Genomic DNA, 20,117 nt, shown 5'->3' on the forward strand with positions numbered 1-20,117 from the left:
AATCAAGAAAAAAAAAAGTCAGGTTTTTCATGGAACCCCATACATTTTTTTCTATAATAAATGAGATGAAAAGTGAAAACAGCAGTGGGATATGACTTTGTTTTAATCCTTAATACTTTGCTTCTATCAGATAATGATCATTTTCAGGAGGGGGAGGCTGGGTTCATGAAAAGCATATGTAAACAGGGAGAAACCACAGTGTGTTATACACAGGATACAAACGTGCTACACAGTGAAAAAACAGCCTGTGGAATGACTCAACTGGTCATACATGTGACATTCATCTTAGTCACAAGACAAACACAATATGTCAGACAAGGTAAAAAAGCTATCTAAACCTGCCTGGCCCTGTGTGACACAGTAATTACCCCCCAAAGCTAATATCTGGTTTTGCCAACTTTAAAGACCTGCAATAAAGTGTTTGTGATAACTGGCAATGAGTCTGTCACTTTGTTGTGGAGGAATTCTGGCCCACTTTTCTTTGCAGAATTATTTTAATTCAGCTACAGATTTGCCCGAACAGCTTTGGTACACCTTGATTCTCAAACTCTCTCAGTGAATGGCTCTGTTGAGATCAATCTACAACTTTTTTACATGGGTTGTACTCTGATATTCTGAACTCTCCAAAATATGATTTCTTTAGGGGTTCCAGGGGGGTGACTCCTGTGATTGTAGAAAGAAGTCACATTCTACATTAGTCCATGGGGAAACAGCCCCAAATCCCCATGGACCAGTGCAGATCCATCTAATGACAACGATAATGATGGTGATTTTAAAGACTTATGGAATCCATAAAGCATGTGTGTGTCTGTCATTACAGCTAAATGAGAGAAACAAACAAAGATGTTCTGAAACTTAAGGCAATTTTTCAAAGATTCAAGTTTTTAATCAAAGCTGATATTAACAATTTGATGTTGAATAAAACAAACATGAAATTGAAGGACCTTCACTGGTAGTTTCTGCTACATACCAAACATATGTACAGGTGCACTCAGACCTCTCTGAGCACCCAAGCTCAGAGAGGTCTGACATGAATCATAAATGACAGACTTTAATGTGTCTCAAACACAGGCATTCTCATGACATATAACTGACCCACGTGGTTAATCATGAAACATTTGGAAACAATGTCCTGGCATGTTATTGCACACAGTTCATTTGAGTTCCTCACTTTTACAAGGAATTTGGCGATGTTTGTGTTGATCTGTGTGTCCTGGATAGTTGGCTGTCTGGTTAGTCGCTGCAGCTGCTTGCAGAAAAAGACCAGTTCTCTGCACGAGCAGTCGGGCCTTCCTTCACAGCTGCAGGGTTTCGGTACAACGACCAAGGACTCCACCACAGCAAAGCAACTGCTTGTTTCTATTACTGAATTGTTTCTTTTTAATGTGCCACTACACTCCAAACTTGTAACCAGCATGTTCTTATAAACACAACGCTTATATTCAGTTACACTGTCACGATGTGGCTGGCACCACGAAAGTGTTTCATTCTTCTGCAACGCTGCAATTTCTCTTGGTGTCAAAACTCTCTGAGAGCCACTTCCCAGAGTCACTAACTCTTCTCCAATGTAATTTAATGACTTTGTAAAACGATCACAACTTGCCATGGAACAGAAGAAGTCTTTGATTTCTGTGCTGGCGTCCTGAAGGGTAGCACTTCCTTGTCTTATTATTTTCTCATATGAAAAGAAATTCTTGAAAATCTGTAATGAAATTGACTGCGTACCAGAGTACATCTGCAACAGTCTGCTGTTCATGTCTTGAAAAACAAAGACTGAATTGGCCCACAAAAGCCCCCAGTTCCGGACACCTTCTGTAAGATGCGTCAACACATGGCAGTCGTACGAACAATGCTCGAGTCCATAGAGAGACGGTATCTGTGCTACAAACTGAACCAGACACAACTCTGCACAGTTGAGCTCATCCTGAGTGGCAAAGTGGGAGAGGAGGACGTGAAGGGCACAAGGAAGAAGCATCCAGTGCTTGTAGTACACTGCTGGCAAAACATTCCTCAGTATTACAGGAGAATAGAGGAGAGCAAATGCTCTCCACTCACAAGCTGTCCAATGCATCCTCTCACTGAGGCTCCTGGGACTTCGGCTGATTTCATTTGGTGGCTGGATCTCACACAAGGCTCTGTCCAGGTCGTTTAAATGCTCATCTGTCAAATGGAAGTCCTTGCTGGCATAAAGCGGGTCGAACCACAGATTGACAAACTGACGGACAACGCCCAGACAAAAACAGTGCATGTAATCTGGAACAAAGCCTTTGATGATGTCAAATGACGGCAAAAGAAACAGGAGACTTGGACCTTTAACCCCCATTTGACTCTGGTCATAACTATTTCCCATCACTAACTCAGCAAGTTGGACTGTTTCAGGCATGTGTCTCAGATCACAGCCGTCCATCTGTATCGGGTAAACTCTGGTAAAACCCCTGCCCTTTATAACCATCTCACCTTTGTGGTAGCAAAAACCACAACCAAATTCTTTGTTAAACGGCTCAAAGTTCTGCACCATTGCTCTTGCTATCGCATCACATGTGCATATTTTAACTGTTACCGTGGTGTGATGCTCCGAGCCGATCTCATCTTTCCAACAGAACCCTGCAACAGACAGTTTCTGAAGCTCGTTAATGAACGGAGTCAAAAAACTCTGAACTTGTGGTTTTCCTTTGCCAAACCATAAAGTGTGCAACAGAACGTTTTTGCACCGTTCCACATACGGTAGTTCATTGATGGTACACAGGATGGGCCAGATGGAGTATTTTGAGGAGCTGAACACGGGCGAGCCATCGCAGTTGAAGGTGAGTGTAATACTGCCGTCTTGTCTTTCACTCTTGTATTCGTTTCCAGTGTGGACATCAGAAAAGGAATCATCCCTCGTGAAATGCTTCCCAAGCTTTGAGTGGACGCGTGCAAGGAGGTTTCTTAGCTGAATTTCGAGCGGCATTACAAGGAAGTAGTAAGCCTTCAAGATCAGATATTTTCTGCTCAAGCTCTGCTGGCACACACTACACTCATTACCGGGATCCACACCAAGGTAGTTTGTACACCTGGGGCAATAAAAGTGAATCTCAGTCTTTCCATTGTAATCAGTCGAATGCTTTTTTAAAAAGCGAAGCGACTTTGGAACACATCCGGGTACCACCAAGTTTAGGAGGTGCAGGAGATCTCTGGATGCTGCTTTTGACAAGCCGTGCTTCACAATGAACGCCAGGAGGAGCAGGAGGAGGGCTCCCATTGTGACTGAGGAACCAGCATATATCTTCTTCTCTTCACAGAAAAACTGCTCCTAGTAACACAGGCCAGAAATATGCTTTAAAAGCTAAATGTAGTAGAAATGAACCAAAATGTCATCATTTCCATATGTAAAAAAATAACAAATGAAAAATACTAACTGTCGGATCTTCTTCTGTAGTTTCATCATCAGATGAAGCAGAGTTGGTCGCTCCTTGGTGCTACAACATAAAAGAGAAAGCGATATAAGCAGGTATATTAAGTTCCGGTGCACGAGAAAACCCTGCTGTCATGCTCACATTTAAGCTCCTCTTCACCTACACATACAGTCTCCAAAATAATTCAGTGTATCAAGCATTAATTAAATAATTGATTAAAAGTTTATCCAAAATCTGTGCACTGTGCAGCCCCACACACAGGGTGATCTGCACTAACTCACTAACATGACATTAACATCATTTTAACGAGATTAACGCCAACAGCACTGCTAAAACTATATAATATTGTAACAGAGAAGTTACCAATGTTTGCTTAGGATGTATCCTAAATGGCTGAGGTTCAAGAGGTGAAGTCTAGTAGGAACTTAGTGGTTACAGCTGCCTGTGTTAGTATCCTTGAAGTACCCGTGCGCCTAATAATTCACAACTTCAAACTTAAATCAAATTTGGTCAAATTTGGTTTCCTGGATATGTTTACTCCTTCATCACAGACTGGTTTTTTGGGATGCTTTAAACAATAGTTGCAGATTTCGGACAGAATCTGCAGATTATACAGTACAAATAAAATGTTCACATTTCTCCAACGTTGTCTTCCCAACAGTTTCACTGGATGGCCAGGAAGCGTTTGCGATGTCTTCTCCGGAGCTGAAAATTGGCGTCTGTCTTGTGTCAGTGACGTAAAAGACGGATTTAATGCGACATGACCATTCAAACAGCAGTCGCTTTCTAAAACATCAGATATGTATCGGATTCAGTCCACATACGAAAGTGACCCAGATCGGATTTGAAAATATCAGATTTGTGCCGTTCACACTGTCATACCATGATCGGATATGGGTCGCATAGGGTCAAATAAGTCGGATTTGATGCGCTTTCGTCTGCAGTGTGAACGTAGCCTAAGTTGGGCGTCTTGATTGCGTTTGTGGTGTGGGTTCCTTCTTTAAATTCATTATTTGGATGGTTTGCTTTAGTTTTAACTAAGTAATTATTGCACTTCTTACTGCATGTGCATATTTACCATTTCATGGTCCGGATCTCCAGCTGACAGATGACTGGCCTGCAAGTCAGAAAAGGATGGCTGATGAACATCTTGATGTCATCATTTTGATATCCTTAAAATAATTTTCACTTATTGTTACTTCACATACAATAGGGTCTTCTTCATCTTCATCAGATGAGTAAGAATCTGTGTTTCCATCACTGCAGATGATGTTATCGCTCTAAAAATTTAACAGGAAAACAGAATGAGGACCTGCACTTGAAACCATGCTGTCTGCTATTTTTGGTTCCTCCCTAAAAGGACTGGAGAGGTCAATTTGAATGTAAATGTGGCCAAATTTAGATCAGGCATGTTAATAATATTGAGATGGTATTTTTCAGTTTTCTATGTCGACTAATCGTCTCTGGATTTTAAAAGGTAAACAGAATGAGGGGTTCTTGTCTTTCCAAACAATGCTCAAACTGAAGATGCTTTACCATTTTATGGGCTGAACTTCCTCCTCTGATATCTGACGGTCCAGCCTAGGAGACAGGAAGTGATGAGCTACAAACATCTTCATGTGATAATTTATTGTATATCATTTATAAATATATATATATACAGTAGCTAACACACCATATTCTCTTCATCTGCTGCTTGAGTACGAGATGAGTCGGAATGTATGATCTTTCCATCCTTGTGGGTGGTGCTAAAGTCTCTCTGGATTTAAAGAGAAATATATAGAATGATAGGTTTTATTAGATTACTTTAAAAATCAGATATTTTAAACAATCATTTAAACAATTTTAACAAATACATAAGCACTAACGTCTTGTTCTGTAGTCTCATCTTTAGATGAAACAGCAGTAGCCTTTCCTCGCTGCTATAGAGAACGAGACAGAATATAGATGTGAGCCAGAAGAAAAAGACCCAAGCATCCTCACAGTCAAGCACACTTTTACACGACATATGCCGAGAGATACATGACTCCAAAATAAATAACTAAAACCTCAGTCAAGCACTAAAATTAATACCATTATATTATAAACTTTAAAGAAGTTCATTTAAATTTAAAGCTTACATGTAAGTCCTCATTATTTTAAATCAGAAGTCACTGTAAATTTTACATTTACTGTCTAGTATAAAGACAGCATAAACAGTATATTGTCAGTAGAGTTGGATGTCTCAAGACCGGTCTTGGTCTCGAGACCACTTTTACGTGGTCATGGTCTTGTCTTGGTCTCGGTCCCATTTTGGCCTTGCTGTCTCGGTCTTGCTGTCTCAGATCGGGAGATTTGGAGTCAACAGTATCCATGACACACAACGTAGCGTTTGATAATGTGTCATCTGCAAAAGCATCAGCTCTAAGAGCCGTGCTTAGAGAGTGCTTTGTAGTGAATCAGAAGAGTCGACTCCCCTTGAGTGAGACCCGCTCCTCAGCTCTCACACAGTGGCTCAGCTACGCTCTGTGAAGGTTCTCAGTCATCCAGGTCATTGTAGTCAAAGGAGCTTACAAAGAGAAGTCCAGTCTCGTCTCGACTTTCTCTTGGTCTTTACTCGGTCTGTCTTGGTCTCGATACCCTCTGGTCTTGGTATTGTCTCGGTCTTGTTTTAGGCGGTCTTGACTACAAGTCTAACTGTCAGTGTAGACGATGGAGATCAGCCTGGACAACTCATAAAACATCTGCTCACATCTGGTTGAATTAAGTGGTTGAATTCAGATTACAAAGAGCAGTAAACCACAGATCACCAGTACAGTTGTTGTGAATAGAAAACTAATAATGGAGAGCATGGGGTTCCATGGAGATGAACCAAGTGGCAATCTGCAGGGCTAAAAATCAAAACCAAACACAGAAGTGCCAAAAACTGCAGTTCCTCAAGTGGTCACTTGAAACTGGCTTCAAAAATGTGTTAAAACCCACAGAGTGTCATCTTAAAATGTCTAACTTTAGAAGTAAACATGTGGTCTGGCACTGAAAAAACAACATTTCTGTACCCAAAATACCAATAATGAGGCTACAAAGTTAGCCACATAACCATGGCGATATCGTGTGTGGGTAAGTCCATCCTTCATAAATAGTCTATATGTATTGCTCAGTTTTTAAGCCAACCATAAGTGGCCATTTAAGGTATTGCAGTTTTCTGGAAAGGCTTTATTTTTCTTATGCAGTGTGTGCATATATAAAAAGTTGAAATTTAAAATTTGGCTGGAGATTTTCGTTCCACTCCTAGTAGTATTAGTCTGAAAGGCAGACCAGTTGGACTGCACAAAGAGACCAGTCTGAGTGAGACTGGAGCCAAATTTAGATCAGATATGTTTTTCTATTCTTAGTTTTCCCCAGTTTTTTCCCAGAGTCTTCGCACATTTCGTCTTTCTATTTTTCCTTCTAAAGTTCATCAACTCTTGAATTAATAAAATTTACCTTTTTGTGATGCAAATCTTCTCCTCTGTCTTTTGGCTCACTAGAGCCATTACCAACCTAAGAGACAGGAAAAGATGCATCAAGTCATATGGTAAACATTAATCTGCGGCTACACCTCAGAGATCAAACTGTCATGGATTTCAGTAGAGTGATTAACATTTCTTTAAGTGAACCCTAAATAATTTTATACAAATAAAAATTAAATTCTGGATTTTTGGGGAGTGGAAAAGCAACATGCTCTTATTGGTGTGGACTGGAATAGGTAGGTGGGGCAAGTATTCACTGGTGGGATGTCACCCATGTTATATCCTGTTCATCTCATTACTTCTTTGAGTGCATTTCACAAGAGTTACTCAAACAACATTGTGCGAATCTTTGGGGTAAATTGCAGGAAATGAATTGCCAAAATTAAATAATTAAAAATTTGTAGCAAATTTCATTTCAAGAAATAAACTGAAACGACATTCAGATTAGTATATTATATATTCACAATCTCTAAAAAGACATTTTAGCGGTTAGAAAATGTAAATATGAAAATGACAAAAATGCTTTTATTAATGGAGAATGTTTAGTAATGCAAGGTGTGTGTGTGTGTGTGTGTGTGTGTGTTGGGGGGGGGGTCACTTGATCTGTGTCTCATGTATGATCACATGCTCTCATACTGTGAGCTGGACCAGTATATGGTACCATGAAAAAGTTTTTCGTTTTCTGCTTCCTGATTTATTACACTTACATGTTTCATATCATCAAAGTAATTTTAATATTAGACAAATTTAACCTGCGTAAATAAAAAATCCAACTTTTTAAATACGTTTTAAAATTTATTAAGGGAATAATCTATCCAAACCTACCTGACCCTATGTGAAAAAGTAATTTCCTCCCTTGTTAAATGATGACTTAACTGTGATTAATCGACATTTTTTGGAAAGCCGAGTTCAATTTCAGTAGCCACACTCCTATTATTTAATTACAGAAATCACTTGAATAGAACCTGTCTGACATCCACCGACCTGGAAAGGATTACAAAGCCATTTCTTAGGTTTTGGGACATCAGCGAACCACAGTGAGAGATATTATCCACAAATGGTTTAAAACACCTTCTAAAGAAAAACAAGCCTAGTCTAGTCTGAAATCCAACTGATGCGCTTTGGCATGACCGCTGATGCTCCAATGTGGCCACTGGCCGCTAAATAATAACTTCCACATTTGTTTTCATCAGGGTTCAGAGCTAAGAAGCTCGTCTGGATGCTGCAGGCGTCTAGTTTTGTACACACGGCTGCTTGATTTGCTGTTTGCAGAGTAATTAAGGGTTACCTCGCTGATCTTTGTCTTTGCAGACGTCTTTCTAGGGCGCCCACTTCTCGGCAGAGTAGCCACAGTACTGAATCGCTTCCATTTAAGCACAATGTCCCTAACTGTGTTGCGATGAATATCCAAAGTGCGTGCGATTATTTTATAACCTTTTCCAGCTTTGTGCAGATCAACAATTTGCGATCGTAAAGCTTCCGAAAGCTCGTTTTTGCGAGGCATGATTCACGTATTCATTACGGGTTTCAGCTACCAGGAAGCGCTTCCCCCTGCACCGGAAGTGTGAATGGATATTTATTTTTATATATATATTTGAATATATTTTATTTTATGGGGCTTTATAATAACAAAATATAAAACCTGGAAATGTTGAAAAAAACCTCAGTAGTCGGATTATTATAGTTTTTTTTTTATTATTAATTTACACTTCTACCAAAGAATGTGGTTCCTGCAGCACCTCCCAAAAAACTGGACCAGTTTATCTAAGCACGGGCTCTCTTTACTTACTGTTAATCTCTTTCCACAATAGTTCAAGAGTGTAAAATACCTGCTGACTGTTTCTTCGTTAAACTGTCCTTGCATATTTGACATTAATAAATAGCTCACACAAAAAGATCTTGTTCAGATCTTTCTGAGAAAAACTGAATTTCAGAAACAAGCGAATATTTCTGTTGTTTTCCTCCTTATCCACAAAGCGAAGTGTTGCATTACTCTCTGGAAATTCTTGACCTTGGCATGTATAGTTGCAAATTTTGTTATATAAATAACAAACTTTGAAAATCTTCCGTCTCGTGAGAGACTCATTAACTGTTCAACTTCAGCACCCACATAAAAATAATGACAATCGATCATGTCTGAAGCTGTGCGATTTAGTGTTGCAAAAAAACCCCACACAGTGCTCCCCAAAATACTTTTAAATTAAGATTTTATTCGGCAACGTTTGTGATTTTACACATGCAATTCTGCAGGATTGACAGCTTCACTGAAACTGAAGATTTCTGAGAATACATGTACTAATACCGTGTGCTTTGATATCTTTAATCTAATGTAGACCACAGACATTAACACTCAGTACACTCAGTATGTCACAAGAAACAAGCCGGTCTGTCTGAACCTATGCACACAGATCACATAATGCATTTTGCAGAACCCATCTGGATATCTGTGTCAGGGTAAATCAAACCAAATGTGCGTATGTTTAGGTGTGTGTGTGTGTGTGTGTGTGTAAGCTGCCTGAGCACATTAGGTGTGCAAAGGCAGATTCTGTGGGGGTTCTGCAGGCAGATTATTTTGGGCTTCAGCTTCGGGCTCAGCTGGAGCTTTTGCCTCTGTGGGAGAAATATGAAAAAAATTAATGAATTAAAACACAAGCCAAAGAATGTAACAACAATGCTGGATATGTCACAGTCAGTTTACCTTTATCTTCAGGTTTCTGTGTCTGTGGCTGAAACTGTAGTTCTCCATTAGGACCCACAGGAGGCTGCCCATCCACTGCCTGCTGTTCTTTCTGTCGCTGAGACATTTCTAATACAGCCTGCCATTTAAAAAAAGAAAAAAAGAAACAATTAACTATTTTTTAAGTTTCAGATGATGTAAGAAAGTGACCGCCAGGGTAGGATTGTTACCTGCTGGTACTCTCTCCTCTGGGCCTCCAAGGCTTTGCCTCTCTCCCTCAGCAGCTCCTGCTCCTGAAGCAGAGTCTCAGCCCTCCTCTTCAGCTCTTCCTCCTTGTCCCTGAGTTCAGCCTCAAATCGCTGGAGCTCTTCCTCTGTATACACTGGCTTGTTTTCCAGAGTCTGCAGCGACAACAGCGGGATGCAGGTAACGCACACATCCATCCATTTAAAAAAGAAAACACGTCCCTCCCTCTTCCCGGGGAGGGACATCGAGATGTTTCCAAACCAGCTGGGGCCTATAACTTCTCCATCATGTTCTGTGTCTGCCGCAGAGCCTCCTACTGGTAGCACATGTCCAACACCAGCACCTCACTTATGAGCCTCACAGGAGGCATCCTGTTTAGATGCCTCAAGCACCTCAACAGGCTCCTTTAGCCACGAAGAAGTTGCCTCCCAAATGGCCAAGATTCCCACCCTATGCATAAGCTTACTTGTAATGCTTTTAACCTTTAGCTTATTTTTTAGTCACTACCTTGGAGCCATAGGTGAGGATAGGAATGTAGATCGACTGGAGATCCAACAGTTTTGCTTTCATGCTCAGCTTTCTCTTCACCATATCGGACTAATACAGCGTCTGCATCACAACAAATGCTGCACCAATCTGTATCTCAATCTCCTGCTCCGCACTGTGAAAACACTGGTGAAAAAGACTCTGAGAATTCCAATTCATCCAAAAACTCTGCCCTAACCTGCAGTGGATACTCCACCCTCTTATAGTTATCTGATCCCCAATCGATGAAATTAGTTAAAGCATTATGCATGCATTATCTCATTATTGAAAAGAACACCACTGTCACACCCAGTCTGATTTTCCAAATGTCCATTGGTAAACAGGAATTAAAAAATAAAAAGTACATCAAAGAGTTTTCATTGGGTCAACTTGTGAGAGACTCATTAACTGTTCAACTTCAGCACCCACGCTTTCCAGGCTCATCCTGGGAACTTGAACCACACACCCAGTGCAAAGCATCCACCCACTTCCCCAACCTTCAGGCCACCTCTGAGCTCCTTACCTCCCACTCTTTGGGATTACTGAACTCTTTCTTCTCTGTGGACTTGAGGAATTCCTCCAGGCTGACGAGCCGGTCTTTGTTTGCATCCACCTTTTAACACAGGAAGGTTGGCTGCGTCAGTTAAAGAAAAACCCAGTAAAGGTGGGAAATGGTGAGATAAATAATTAACAATTTACATTTTTCATGACATGCTCCCTCATCCTCAGCCTTTCTTCCTCCATCTCCATCATATCATCTTCCTCATTCTTTGGGTCGTAGACCTTCTCCAGCTGGAGGAGGGAAATAAACAGATGTTAGCCGCTACTCTGATGCTGTGCATATGTCTGCTGTCAGCTTGTAAAAAAGCCTGCAGGAGCTTAGGAACACAGAGAAGAGCTGCATTTTGAAGGAAATAGAAATCAAACCAGGATTTTAAGCAGTCTCAGGATAAAACTAAATCTAAATCAAAGTTTAATTGAAGCAGTCATGATGTGGATGTAAGCAGGATTGTACACCTCCTTTGTAAAGAGAGCCTCCAGTTCCTGCTCATCCAAAACACCGTCTTCATTTGTATCTAAATGAAACAGAGAATAAATGAGAACCCTTCTTTCTTTGTTTTTAAAAAAACATATAACCCATTAACATGAAAAAAAGAGAATGGCTTAAAGCGAGTTGCTGTCACCCACCATGCAGTTTAAAAAAGGTCTTGGGATTGAACTCCTGAGGATCCAGTCCATCTGTCTCCTCCCAAACTTCCCGCAGCTGATCAACGCTACCCTGAGTGGGAAAAATATTTTTTAAAAACAGACTGAAAACCTGAGTCATTTCTAATGGTTTCTGATAAAAACGAACACGGATGTATCAGTCGCCCACCGGAGCGTTAACTTTAGGATGCTGGCGGTGTTTCTCCTTCAGCTCCTGCATTCTCTTCTCCTCCTTTTCTCTCTTCTCCTGATCAAGGCTCTTCAGGTACTCCCGCCTCTCATGCTCCTTCAGCATCTCGTAGCGCTTGAACTCCTCGTGTCTCTCTGCGTCGTAGTTCTCCAGGTCCTTAGTGGCCTAGATGAAAAGCCAGAGAGATAAAAGATATTATTGCTGCTACTATTGCTGTTAATAATATTTTTTTTAAAAATAAGTGAGGTATAGCACAAAATAGACAGTCTGATCAGTGTTGTTATGATTCTCGAGATCTGTCACACTCTGTGAAACAAATGGACAAAAATTTCTTTAAAAACTCCTAAAATTCTTCTTCATTTATCGCTGCAGCAACTTACCGTTGAGATTAGAAGCTCGAGATCTTTGGCCTCAAAGGTGTTTTGATTGTGCGGATCCAGATGTTCAAACTGCTTCAGAAGGGAGGCATGGTCCATCTGAAGACCTGTATGGATCATATGTGAATAACCAATCACATACTGGACTACCATTTGGTTCTATATATATTACTGAATAAATACACAGATTTGTACAGAGATTTTTTTTTGTAAATAACAGACTGATAAAAATGGACTGACATACAAAATTTCCATAATCAGTTAAGATAAGAAAAGTCAATGGTTCACAAATTTCTGTGAAGGTGTTAAAAATCTTTTTCATTTTTTAAAAAAGATTATTAAATCTAATAAGAACTTTAGTATACAGTTAACTGCAAACTTTTCAGTGATGTGGATCAAAGGAATCCCACTCACTCTGTGTGTTGGTGCTGTCCAGTTTGGCCTTTAGCAGCATCCTGAGACGAGAAACCTCCTGACGCTTCAGCTCATCCAAGCGAGTTCTGACATGATGACTGACCAGGTCCAGCTCTTTACTGAGACGCCCGTTCTGATGGCAAACATGAGAAATCCAGGTGAGTTTAAACAGTTTGGACACAATGCCAGCTGCTAGAATGTAAACAGTACACAGGGAAGCCTACCGACTGAGAAGGAAGAACGTGAAACAGAGGCAGAGGTGGAAACCAACCTTAATGTCCTCTGTGTTTGCTGTCTGCAGTTTCTCTCTGAAGTGCGGGTCTGTCTCTAAAACCTCAATCACCTCTCTGAGGTACCGGTCGTAGTACAGGCCAGTGTCCTATTTTGTAAGGAAATGTTAACCACAACAAGTCTCTGGTCATAAAAACAGGTCACGAGGTAGAAGAAAAAACAAATGACAGAATAATGAGCCATTACCATGTTCTCTTCCTGCACTTCCTCTTTAGGGACCTGCTGGGCTGCATTGCGATCTATAGGCACTGACCAGACCTCGACAGAGATGGAGAGCAGCAGGAGCCAGCCAGATATCCACTTCATCCTCCTTTAATATGAATATCAATAACAAAAATATCTTCCAGTGTCAGTTCTCCTACATACCTACATTTATATGTAACTTGGTACATTAAAAAAATCTGTATGATGCATTTAACTCACAGAGAACCTCCTTCCCCTAAAATCTCACAACACACAACTCAATTATGACATTTTCAAACAAAAGACCCTGTAAGGATACTCATGTGCAAATAGGTCATGTTTCCTATTGTTTTGATTACATTACATTTACTTCATAATACTTGGTGTATACATTATGTAGATTTCCAGGAGTGGTGTGTCTTCTGGTATCTGTAGTTGTAGTTTAGGAAGTGTGAGAATCTGAATGATCTTCACCAATAACAAACCTCAGGTAGTGCTCTGGACATAGTTTATCATCTTTTTTCTATTTTTTTCCCCCAATACTATATAATTTAACTCCTATACAACCTTAATCTCAGTCAACAAATTATACGCAGTGGTTACAGCAGGAAAGTGAGCTAGTCACTTTTAGGTTTTAATGTGATTAGTTGATGACCGATGAATGCCGAATTCACCAGACGACTGCAAGGATCTATACAAAGTCTAAAACTGTAGTTCTTCGTAGATTTCGATGTATCCTTGGATATATAAAAAACAGTAATATGACATTTTGATAGGAATTAACGCAATAGATGTAATCCAAGAGGGAAGAAGTGTTACAAATAGGAGCTATACCGGCATTCTGAGATGAGATTTCATGTGCCATTTGTAATGATACCATCTATATTATTATTTATTAATAAGGCATTTGTTAATTAATGGTATTGTTTAGCTATTGCTAGGAAGCTAACTAGCTTAAGTAAGAACACTACGGATGCGGAAAATGGATACGGAGTGATGACGATTTAGCCCCCCAAAAATAATCTATTCGTTAACAGCGAACCCCTGTCACTGTAAACCCAACACAAACCTAAATTAATGATTCGCTTATGGCTTATTTCAGGCCTCTTTCGTTATTAATTGATTTTACAGATGATGTTAGAGCTCCGTGTTTTCACATCGCCGAACATGTAAGCAAGAAACGCATAGCACATTTCTTTCTACGACACAGTTTTCTCTTAATTTCTCGTACACTCTTGGTCGGCGTTAAACTGACACATAAAACTTGTCATAACACTGAAAAACATCCTTACATAGGCAGTATCTTACCGCAAGTTTGTTTTGGATATCTGACCCAATGCTTCAAGCACGAGCTGTATTTGCGTCGGCTAAAACTGACGTCATGGGAATGCGGATCTCCTCCTGTGTGCTCCCTTCAGGTAACGTCGGAAATATCATACACATCCTTTTTTTTTTACGGGTAAGGAGCTTTGGAATTGTGATCACAATTTTGTATTATAGTGAACATAATGCAAGCTCACCGTGATAAATGTGCCACATAATTAATGAGACAAAATCCCCCTTTAGTGAGATAACATCAAATATAAGAGATTGCTTTTGGAGGCGCGTGGCTTTGCACATGAAGGCATCAACGGATATTAGGTAAAAAAAAATAGACACAAAATATGTACAAACATTTTTAATAGCTTTAAAAATAGATTTTCTGTGTAATGAACTCAGGACAAAAACACAAAGTTATGGTAAATTGAAATAAATTAACATAAAATGAATCAACAATTGCGCATGAATAATAAATAAAAGGTATAAATATGATTCTTTAAAAAAATCTAGGCCTAATATAAAATTGATAGAAGTATTAAATATGGCACGTGGAAAAAACGCCTTTCCACAAATAAATTAACAAAAATAAATTAACAACCACACACAAAAATAGCTAAATTATATGAGGAAAAAATGTCAGAGCATTCTGAGGTCATATTGAATTTATATCAGTTTGACTGATGAGCTTAAAGGGTTTTGATTGGTTGACACTTTCAATGCAATACTTCATTCAGTGTTCACAAGTCAATCTCTCTCATGTCAGTTGGTGTTCCAGGCCTTTCGTTCTCCACCTCCTCGTCTTTTTCTGTGGGGCCCTGCTGAAGCCCACTTCTCAGACGCTGGTGGAGGGCATATTCAATCATCTCACTGTAGCACTGCAGGACAGCCTGGAAAGCAAGAAAGAGAAAAATGAAGTCTTTTGTGTAAGATATGTGTATTTCACTGCATTTGACAAAGCTTTGAAACAAGGAGGCCCTTCAAAACAAAAGAAAATGCTTCTTGTTGATTCTGTCCCTTTGCAAAATTAAAATTCCAACTGAAAACCTCATTTAAATCAAATCTAATCTAATAATTGAGTCTACTTGCAAACAAAACAGGCATTCTCACCAGGTCGGTCTGGCACAGTTCAGCCAATGCTTCACTCATAAGGGCCAGCTGAGTGAGGCCCTTGTTGCCCAGACCTCGTAGGGCACAGTTCAGTGATGCTGCAGCAACAAGCGATGGCGGGGCTCCCAGAAACCGGGAGTCGCAGACACACATGGCGGCCAGCGTGTCGCTGTGCCGCCGCAGGGTGGAAAGCTGCTCCTCTGCAGATTCACCACTGTCTCCTCTCTCCTCTACACAGGCGAGAAAATGTGGGAGAAAATCCTGCGGAGTCACTGCTGCTGTGTCCCATCGGAGGGTGGCGAGGATAACACGCTCCATTTCCTAATGGAAGGGAGCATGAAAACAGGAAAATTTTAGCTGAAGCCCAACTTTATGGGCTACATTTGAAAGACTTTGGCATCCAGTGGAGACAAATCACTGTTAGGTATTAGAGGGCCACAGCTGGGAAAGACTCCCAAATGGGATTAGGTTATTCGGAGTATGAGATAAACTCACCAACAGGTTCGATGGCAGGAAGCTGTATTCAGCTGCCGCACACAGGGTGTCAGCGGTCACGCTGTCACACTCTGTGAGCTTCGAGGCTATAAGCATGCAGCCAGCAGCTAGGCAGTACAATGAGACCGGTACAGACAGAGACGCAGACAGGAACCTGTCCATCAGAGAGACAGACAGGGGGAAGACTGTCTCATCACAACCACACTCACAGCACACCTGGAGAGGAGGGAAAAAGGATGAAAGATGTCAGGATCACAGCTGTCCCGATGACATAACTCACCCAGCACTTTGAGGCAAATCGAAAAACTGGAGCATGAGAGAACTGAATACCTCCAGGGCCCATTTGGCAAGCTCCTCCCTGCGCTCCGGATCCCTGTGGATGAGGGTGATGTAGAGCATGGAGGGCATGTATCTCTCCTCCACGTGAAGCAGCCTCTGGATCACTCGATGCCCCGACACTGTTGGGTCCCAGGCGGCTCGCAGCTGAGGCGAGCCACTGTTGTGGCCCTGGGCTTGTGCCTCCCTCTGGCTCTGATCTTGAGTCTGGTCATCCTCCACTTCCTCACACCACAGAGACACAGACATGTCTCTGTCCATCTGCACAGCCTGCTGGCTAAAATATGAACTTGTTTATGTCCAGGAGGGAATTAAAAGAAAAACCAACGTCCTTCTGCCACACGAGGAAGCTGAATAGTTTGCAGGTAAATGGAAGTTGGTAAATCACTGTAGAGCCTTCTTGGTTTTTGCTGAAATCAGTCTTCCTGAGGTGGCCCTGCTGAATATCCCCCCTCACCAGAAGCTCAAAGTTTTATACCCAGCAGTCGGGAAGAGAGGGGGAGTGGTCCAGAGGGGTGGGAAATGCCATAGGAAGGGGCAGAGACCCTCATGAGCGACATAAAATAATAAGTTAACAAACAATGCGATCTGTGCAACAATTGCCTCAACAGGTGGGGAGAGGGAGAAAGAAGGAGAGCAAGGGGAGAGAGGGAGGCAGGGGAGGGGAAAAGAGGAACAGACAAGAGAGGGTGTGGCCCGCAGGGACAGAGCAACAGCTTGTCACCGACAGTGAAAAAAGAGAAGGACGAAAAGAAAAGGCAACGAGGGGTGAGAGAGAGACAGAGAGAGACAGAGAGAGACAGAGAGAGAGAGAGCGAAGCACCTCCAGACTGTGACAATGGGCATGGATGACAAAAGGATGAGGGTGTTTGTTTACAACGTGAGCACGGGAGGAGAGATATTAAACGCTGATGTTCAGTCTTGTCCTGCTGTCAGAGAAAGATCCTGAAGTTCTGATATTTTTTTAGTTTCCCAAACAGTCCCATTATTTCTGTCTGTGCAGTTTCAGGGATTTTTGTGTCGTATAATGATTTGAGTCGGTGGTTTGCAGGTTTGCAATCCTAAAATGTTGCTTATGTCCCAGGATGCATTTGGAGAACTGTGATTAAGTGATTAAAAATTAAAGATAGATAAAATGAGAGTAAAATCTCACATTTCATTCAAGCGAGAATACCCTAAAGGTTCTTTGTTTTTACAAATGTTTTTTAACAAAGATATTTGGTAATTCTAGATAGATTCTATATTCTTTTGTAAGGAAACAATATAACAGCTGCGTGCAAACATACTAAACAAAAAAATGAATCAATTTTTGAAACAATTACAAATTAATCAATAAAGAAAAATAATATTTGACAGTGGGGTTGCAAACAGATTTCTTTTTTGGAAGCTTTTGCACTCTTTAGATGGAAACATTAAAATACCTTGAATACTGCACACATCTTGCGTTTCTCACCATTTATCAGGGGAGAGGAAGGGATTTCAAAAGTAGTTATAAATGTGTTCGTCAAACTTTTGGCTCTGAGCTTCTCTGTCGTCACAGATTGTCATTGTCAAAGCAACCTGCGTCCCCTTCGGTCTCCCCTCCCTGTGGCAATCTGCTGCTCTTGTATAAAGAGCGGCGAGGCCAGCGGGGAGGGCCGGGCGAGGTATGTGCAACAGACAGTGGAGCCGGGCAGGTCAATGAGCCGTATTGTCTCCCTTTACAAATCAGTGTCAGACAACAGCTCCTGGCCTTCTGCCTGCTGCTGGCTCTTCGCACACACACACTTCACACATTCATGGGGTAGACACACTTTTCACGCACTCCCCGGGGAGCCCACTGATGGTCACAATGGGGTCGCACTCCCCAGTGGAGAATACAGATTGTATTTGACACACTCATTACAGGTGGCTCTTCACACATTTAAGGCGTCAATGGCAGCTAAGGTTTCAAATGGGAGTTAAATGGACAGAGATACGAACACCATGCTGTGGATCACCACGACTTGATTTCAGCTGAGCATCAATAATTCATACCTGCTGTGACAAAGAAGTGATTCAGTTTCATATGTAACCCAAAACAGTATTTTTATGGAGGGAAAAAAAAGAACACTTCATTTATCTCCAAAGTTGGGCAGGTTCTGTATTACAGCAACCAAAGGACTATAAATAAAAAACTCAGTAAGACAGAATATGACAAAACAATAGTCCTAAAATGGTAAACTGAACAAACATAAGAAAGATTTAAAAGATGGAAATACACAATGGGAGAACATGCACCTGAAATCTGTACTTATACAGGGTGAAAGACACTACACATTATGGACCATATACAAAAACACAAAATCAAAGCAATTGTGATGAGTGTAGACGCTGAAAAAGCCTTTGACTCTGTCAATTGGAAGTTCCTCTACAGGGTACTATATAAATTTGGCTTTCATGATATGATTATTAAAACAATACAAGCATTATATGATAATCCTACAGCCAGGATCAAAATTAATGGATGCCTATCCAACAGTTTTACCCTAAAAAGGGGCACTAGACAGGGCTGTGCATGGTCACCGTTACTTTTTGCACTATACTTGGAACCACTAGCTCAATCCATCAGGCAAAATAAGGACATTAAGGGAATTTTTATCAAAGGGACACAATATAAACTGGCTTGCTACGCGGATGACATTTTGATTTACCTTGGACACCCAACATATTCTTTACCCAAGCTGATGCAGTCATTTGAACAATACGGCCAATTATCAGGCTATAAAATTAATATAGGTAAAACCCAGCTACTCTCATATAACTACAGCCCACCAGAAGAAATAAAATGTAGCTACTCTCTGGTATGGCAAACGGAGTGTTTTAAATATTTAGGCATAAATTTACCGAAAGACCTTACAAAACTATTCGAACAGAACTACCTACCCTTATACAAAAAAATAAAGGAAGATATAGTAAGATGGAATTTAATTCCTTTCTTTAGTTTTAATTCAAGAATTGATTCTATTAAAATGAATGTATTGCCAAGATTTTTGTATCTATTTCAAACCCTACCAATAGAGATTAACCAAAGTCAATTTAATGAGTGGGATAAAATGTTATCTAGATATATATGGCAAGGTAAAAGACCAAGGGTTCGCCTTAAAACACTACAGCTGGCTAAGCAAAAGGGAGGATGGGGCCTCCCTGACCTCAGATATTATTATTTTGCAGCGCAGATGAGAGCAATAATATGCTGGTGTAACCAATCATACACTGCCCAATGGAAAACCATTGAGGAACAAATGCTGTCTATACCTATTCAGGCAACTCTAGCTGACAATAACTTACAAACCTATATAAAAAATACTGATAACATGTGGGTGAAAAGGACCCTTAAAACATGGAGAACTATTATAAAGGAATATAAATTCGAGACCAATATTACAGTTCTTAAATGGTGTGCTTACGACTCAGAGTTCAAACCTAATGAACTGGATTCTAGATTCAAGGACTGGACAGGTAAGGGCATAACAGCCCTGTGCAGTATAATGAAGGATGGAAAGTTGTTCAGCTTTGACATGCTTAGAAAAACATTTTCATTAGAAAAAGAAGACTTCTATCGATATCTGCAGTTAAGGCACTATGCCGACACGAAGATGAGAAACGTAACAATGATAAACACACGCTTGATGGAACTGTTTATAAAAAGCTATAACTCAGAAACTATTGATAGAATTGTATCATGTCTCTATAAGGGTCTAATGGATTTGAAACCACATTCGACTTCATATATTAGAACAAAATGGGAGAAGGAAGGAGGGATAAAAATATTAGAGGAAGAATGGACGGCAATATGGAGATATCAGTGGATGTGTACCAGCTCACAAAAGTGGAGGGAATTTGGCT

At 40.6% G+C, this 20,117-nt stretch overlaps 3 protein-coding genes across 6 annotated transcripts in view; all 3 read right to left on the reverse strand.

Moving 5' to 3' along the window:
- Nucleotides 1–8,429, reverse strand: part of LOC308412228 (uncharacterized protein) — a 32,106-nt gene extending 23,677 nt beyond the window's left edge. Inside the window, exons 1-9 of one of the 4 annotated variants that reach the window (XM_080906406.1) lie at nucleotides 8,172–8,429; nucleotides 6,858–6,914; nucleotides 5,264–5,317; nucleotides 5,071–5,154; nucleotides 4,932–4,976; nucleotides 4,604–4,675; nucleotides 4,474–4,512; nucleotides 3,399–3,458; nucleotides 152–3,292 (exon numbers count right to left, since the gene is read on the reverse strand). In XM_080906406.1, the coding sequence (XP_080762532.1) occupies nucleotides 1,052–3,292; nucleotides 3,399–3,458; nucleotides 4,474–4,512; nucleotides 4,604–4,675; nucleotides 4,932–4,976; nucleotides 5,071–5,154; nucleotides 5,264–5,317; nucleotides 6,858–6,914; nucleotides 8,172–8,387 (2,868 nt within the window). In that variant the 5' untranslated portion in view covers nucleotides 8,388–8,429 and the 3' untranslated portion in view covers nucleotides 152–1,051. Of the gene's footprint in view, nucleotides 1–151; nucleotides 3,317–3,398; nucleotides 3,459–4,473; nucleotides 4,513–4,603; nucleotides 4,676–4,931; nucleotides 4,977–5,070; nucleotides 5,155–5,263; nucleotides 5,318–6,857; nucleotides 6,915–8,171 lie in introns of those variants that run through there. The other 3 variants (XM_080906412.1, XM_080906407.1, XM_080906410.1) reach the window with 3 other exon arrangements.
- A 644-nt stretch (nucleotides 8,430–9,073) lies between these two features.
- nucb1 (nucleobindin 1) lies at nucleotides 9,074–14,416 on the reverse strand. The gene is made up of 13 exons (XM_080904335.1): nucleotides 14,301–14,416; nucleotides 12,996–13,119; nucleotides 12,790–12,897; nucleotides 12,519–12,651; nucleotides 12,108–12,211; nucleotides 11,707–11,892; nucleotides 11,520–11,610; nucleotides 11,349–11,407; nucleotides 11,031–11,123; nucleotides 10,855–10,944; nucleotides 9,791–9,961; nucleotides 9,582–9,699; nucleotides 9,074–9,493 (listed from the first exon to the last, which is right to left on the reverse strand). The coding sequence occupies exons 2-13, from the start codon at nucleotides 13,113–13,115 to the stop codon at nucleotides 9,408–9,410; spliced, it is 1,359 nt and encodes a 452-aa protein (XP_080760461.1). The 5' UTR covers nucleotides 13,116–13,119; nucleotides 14,301–14,416; the 3' UTR covers nucleotides 9,074–9,407.
- A 251-nt stretch (nucleotides 14,417–14,667) lies between these two features.
- On the reverse strand, nucleotides 14,668–16,685 carry ccndx (cyclin Dx). The gene is made up of 4 exons (XM_080906383.1): nucleotides 16,245–16,685; nucleotides 15,915–16,130; nucleotides 15,420–15,740; nucleotides 14,668–15,199 (listed from the first exon to the last, which is right to left on the reverse strand). Exons 1-4 carry the CDS (start codon nucleotides 16,509–16,511, stop codon nucleotides 15,050–15,052), a joined length of 954 nt encoding a protein of 317 aa, XP_080762509.1. The 5' UTR covers nucleotides 16,512–16,685; the 3' UTR covers nucleotides 14,668–15,049.
- Between the last annotated feature and the right edge of the window lie 3,432 nt (nucleotides 16,686–20,117).

The sequence above is a fragment of the Rhamphochromis sp. 'chilingali' genome (assembly GCF_963969265.1).
Source record: "Rhamphochromis sp. 'chilingali' genome assembly, chromosome: 15".
Lineage (NCBI taxonomy): Eukaryota > Metazoa > Chordata > Actinopteri > Cichliformes > Cichlidae > Rhamphochromis > Rhamphochromis sp. 'chilingali'.

Coding starts and splice junctions, on each gene's coding strand:
- nucb1 (XM_080904335.1), bottom strand. CDS start 13,115: ATGAAGTGGATATCTGGCTGGCTCCTGCTGCTCTCCATCTCTGTCGAG. Junction 11,408..11,519: donor GACCTTTTTTAAACTGCATG/GTGGGTGACAGC, acceptor TGTTTCATTTAG/ATACAAATGAAGACGGTGTT. Junction 9,962..10,854: donor GTAATCCCAAAGAGTGGGAG/GTAAGGAGCTCA, acceptor TTGTCGCTGCAG/ACTCTGGAAAACAAGCCAGT.
- ccndx (XM_080906383.1), bottom strand. CDS start 16,511: ATGGACAGAGACATGTCTGTGTCTCTGTGGTGTGAGGAAGTGGAGGAT. Junction 16,131..16,244: donor TTGCCAAATGGGCCCTGGAG/GTATTCAGTTCT, acceptor CCTCCTCTCCAG/GTGTGCTGTGAGTGTGGTTG. Junction 15,200..15,419: donor AACTGTGCCAGACCGACCTG/GTGAGAATGCCT, acceptor CTTGCTTTCCAG/GCTGTCCTGCAGTGCTACAG.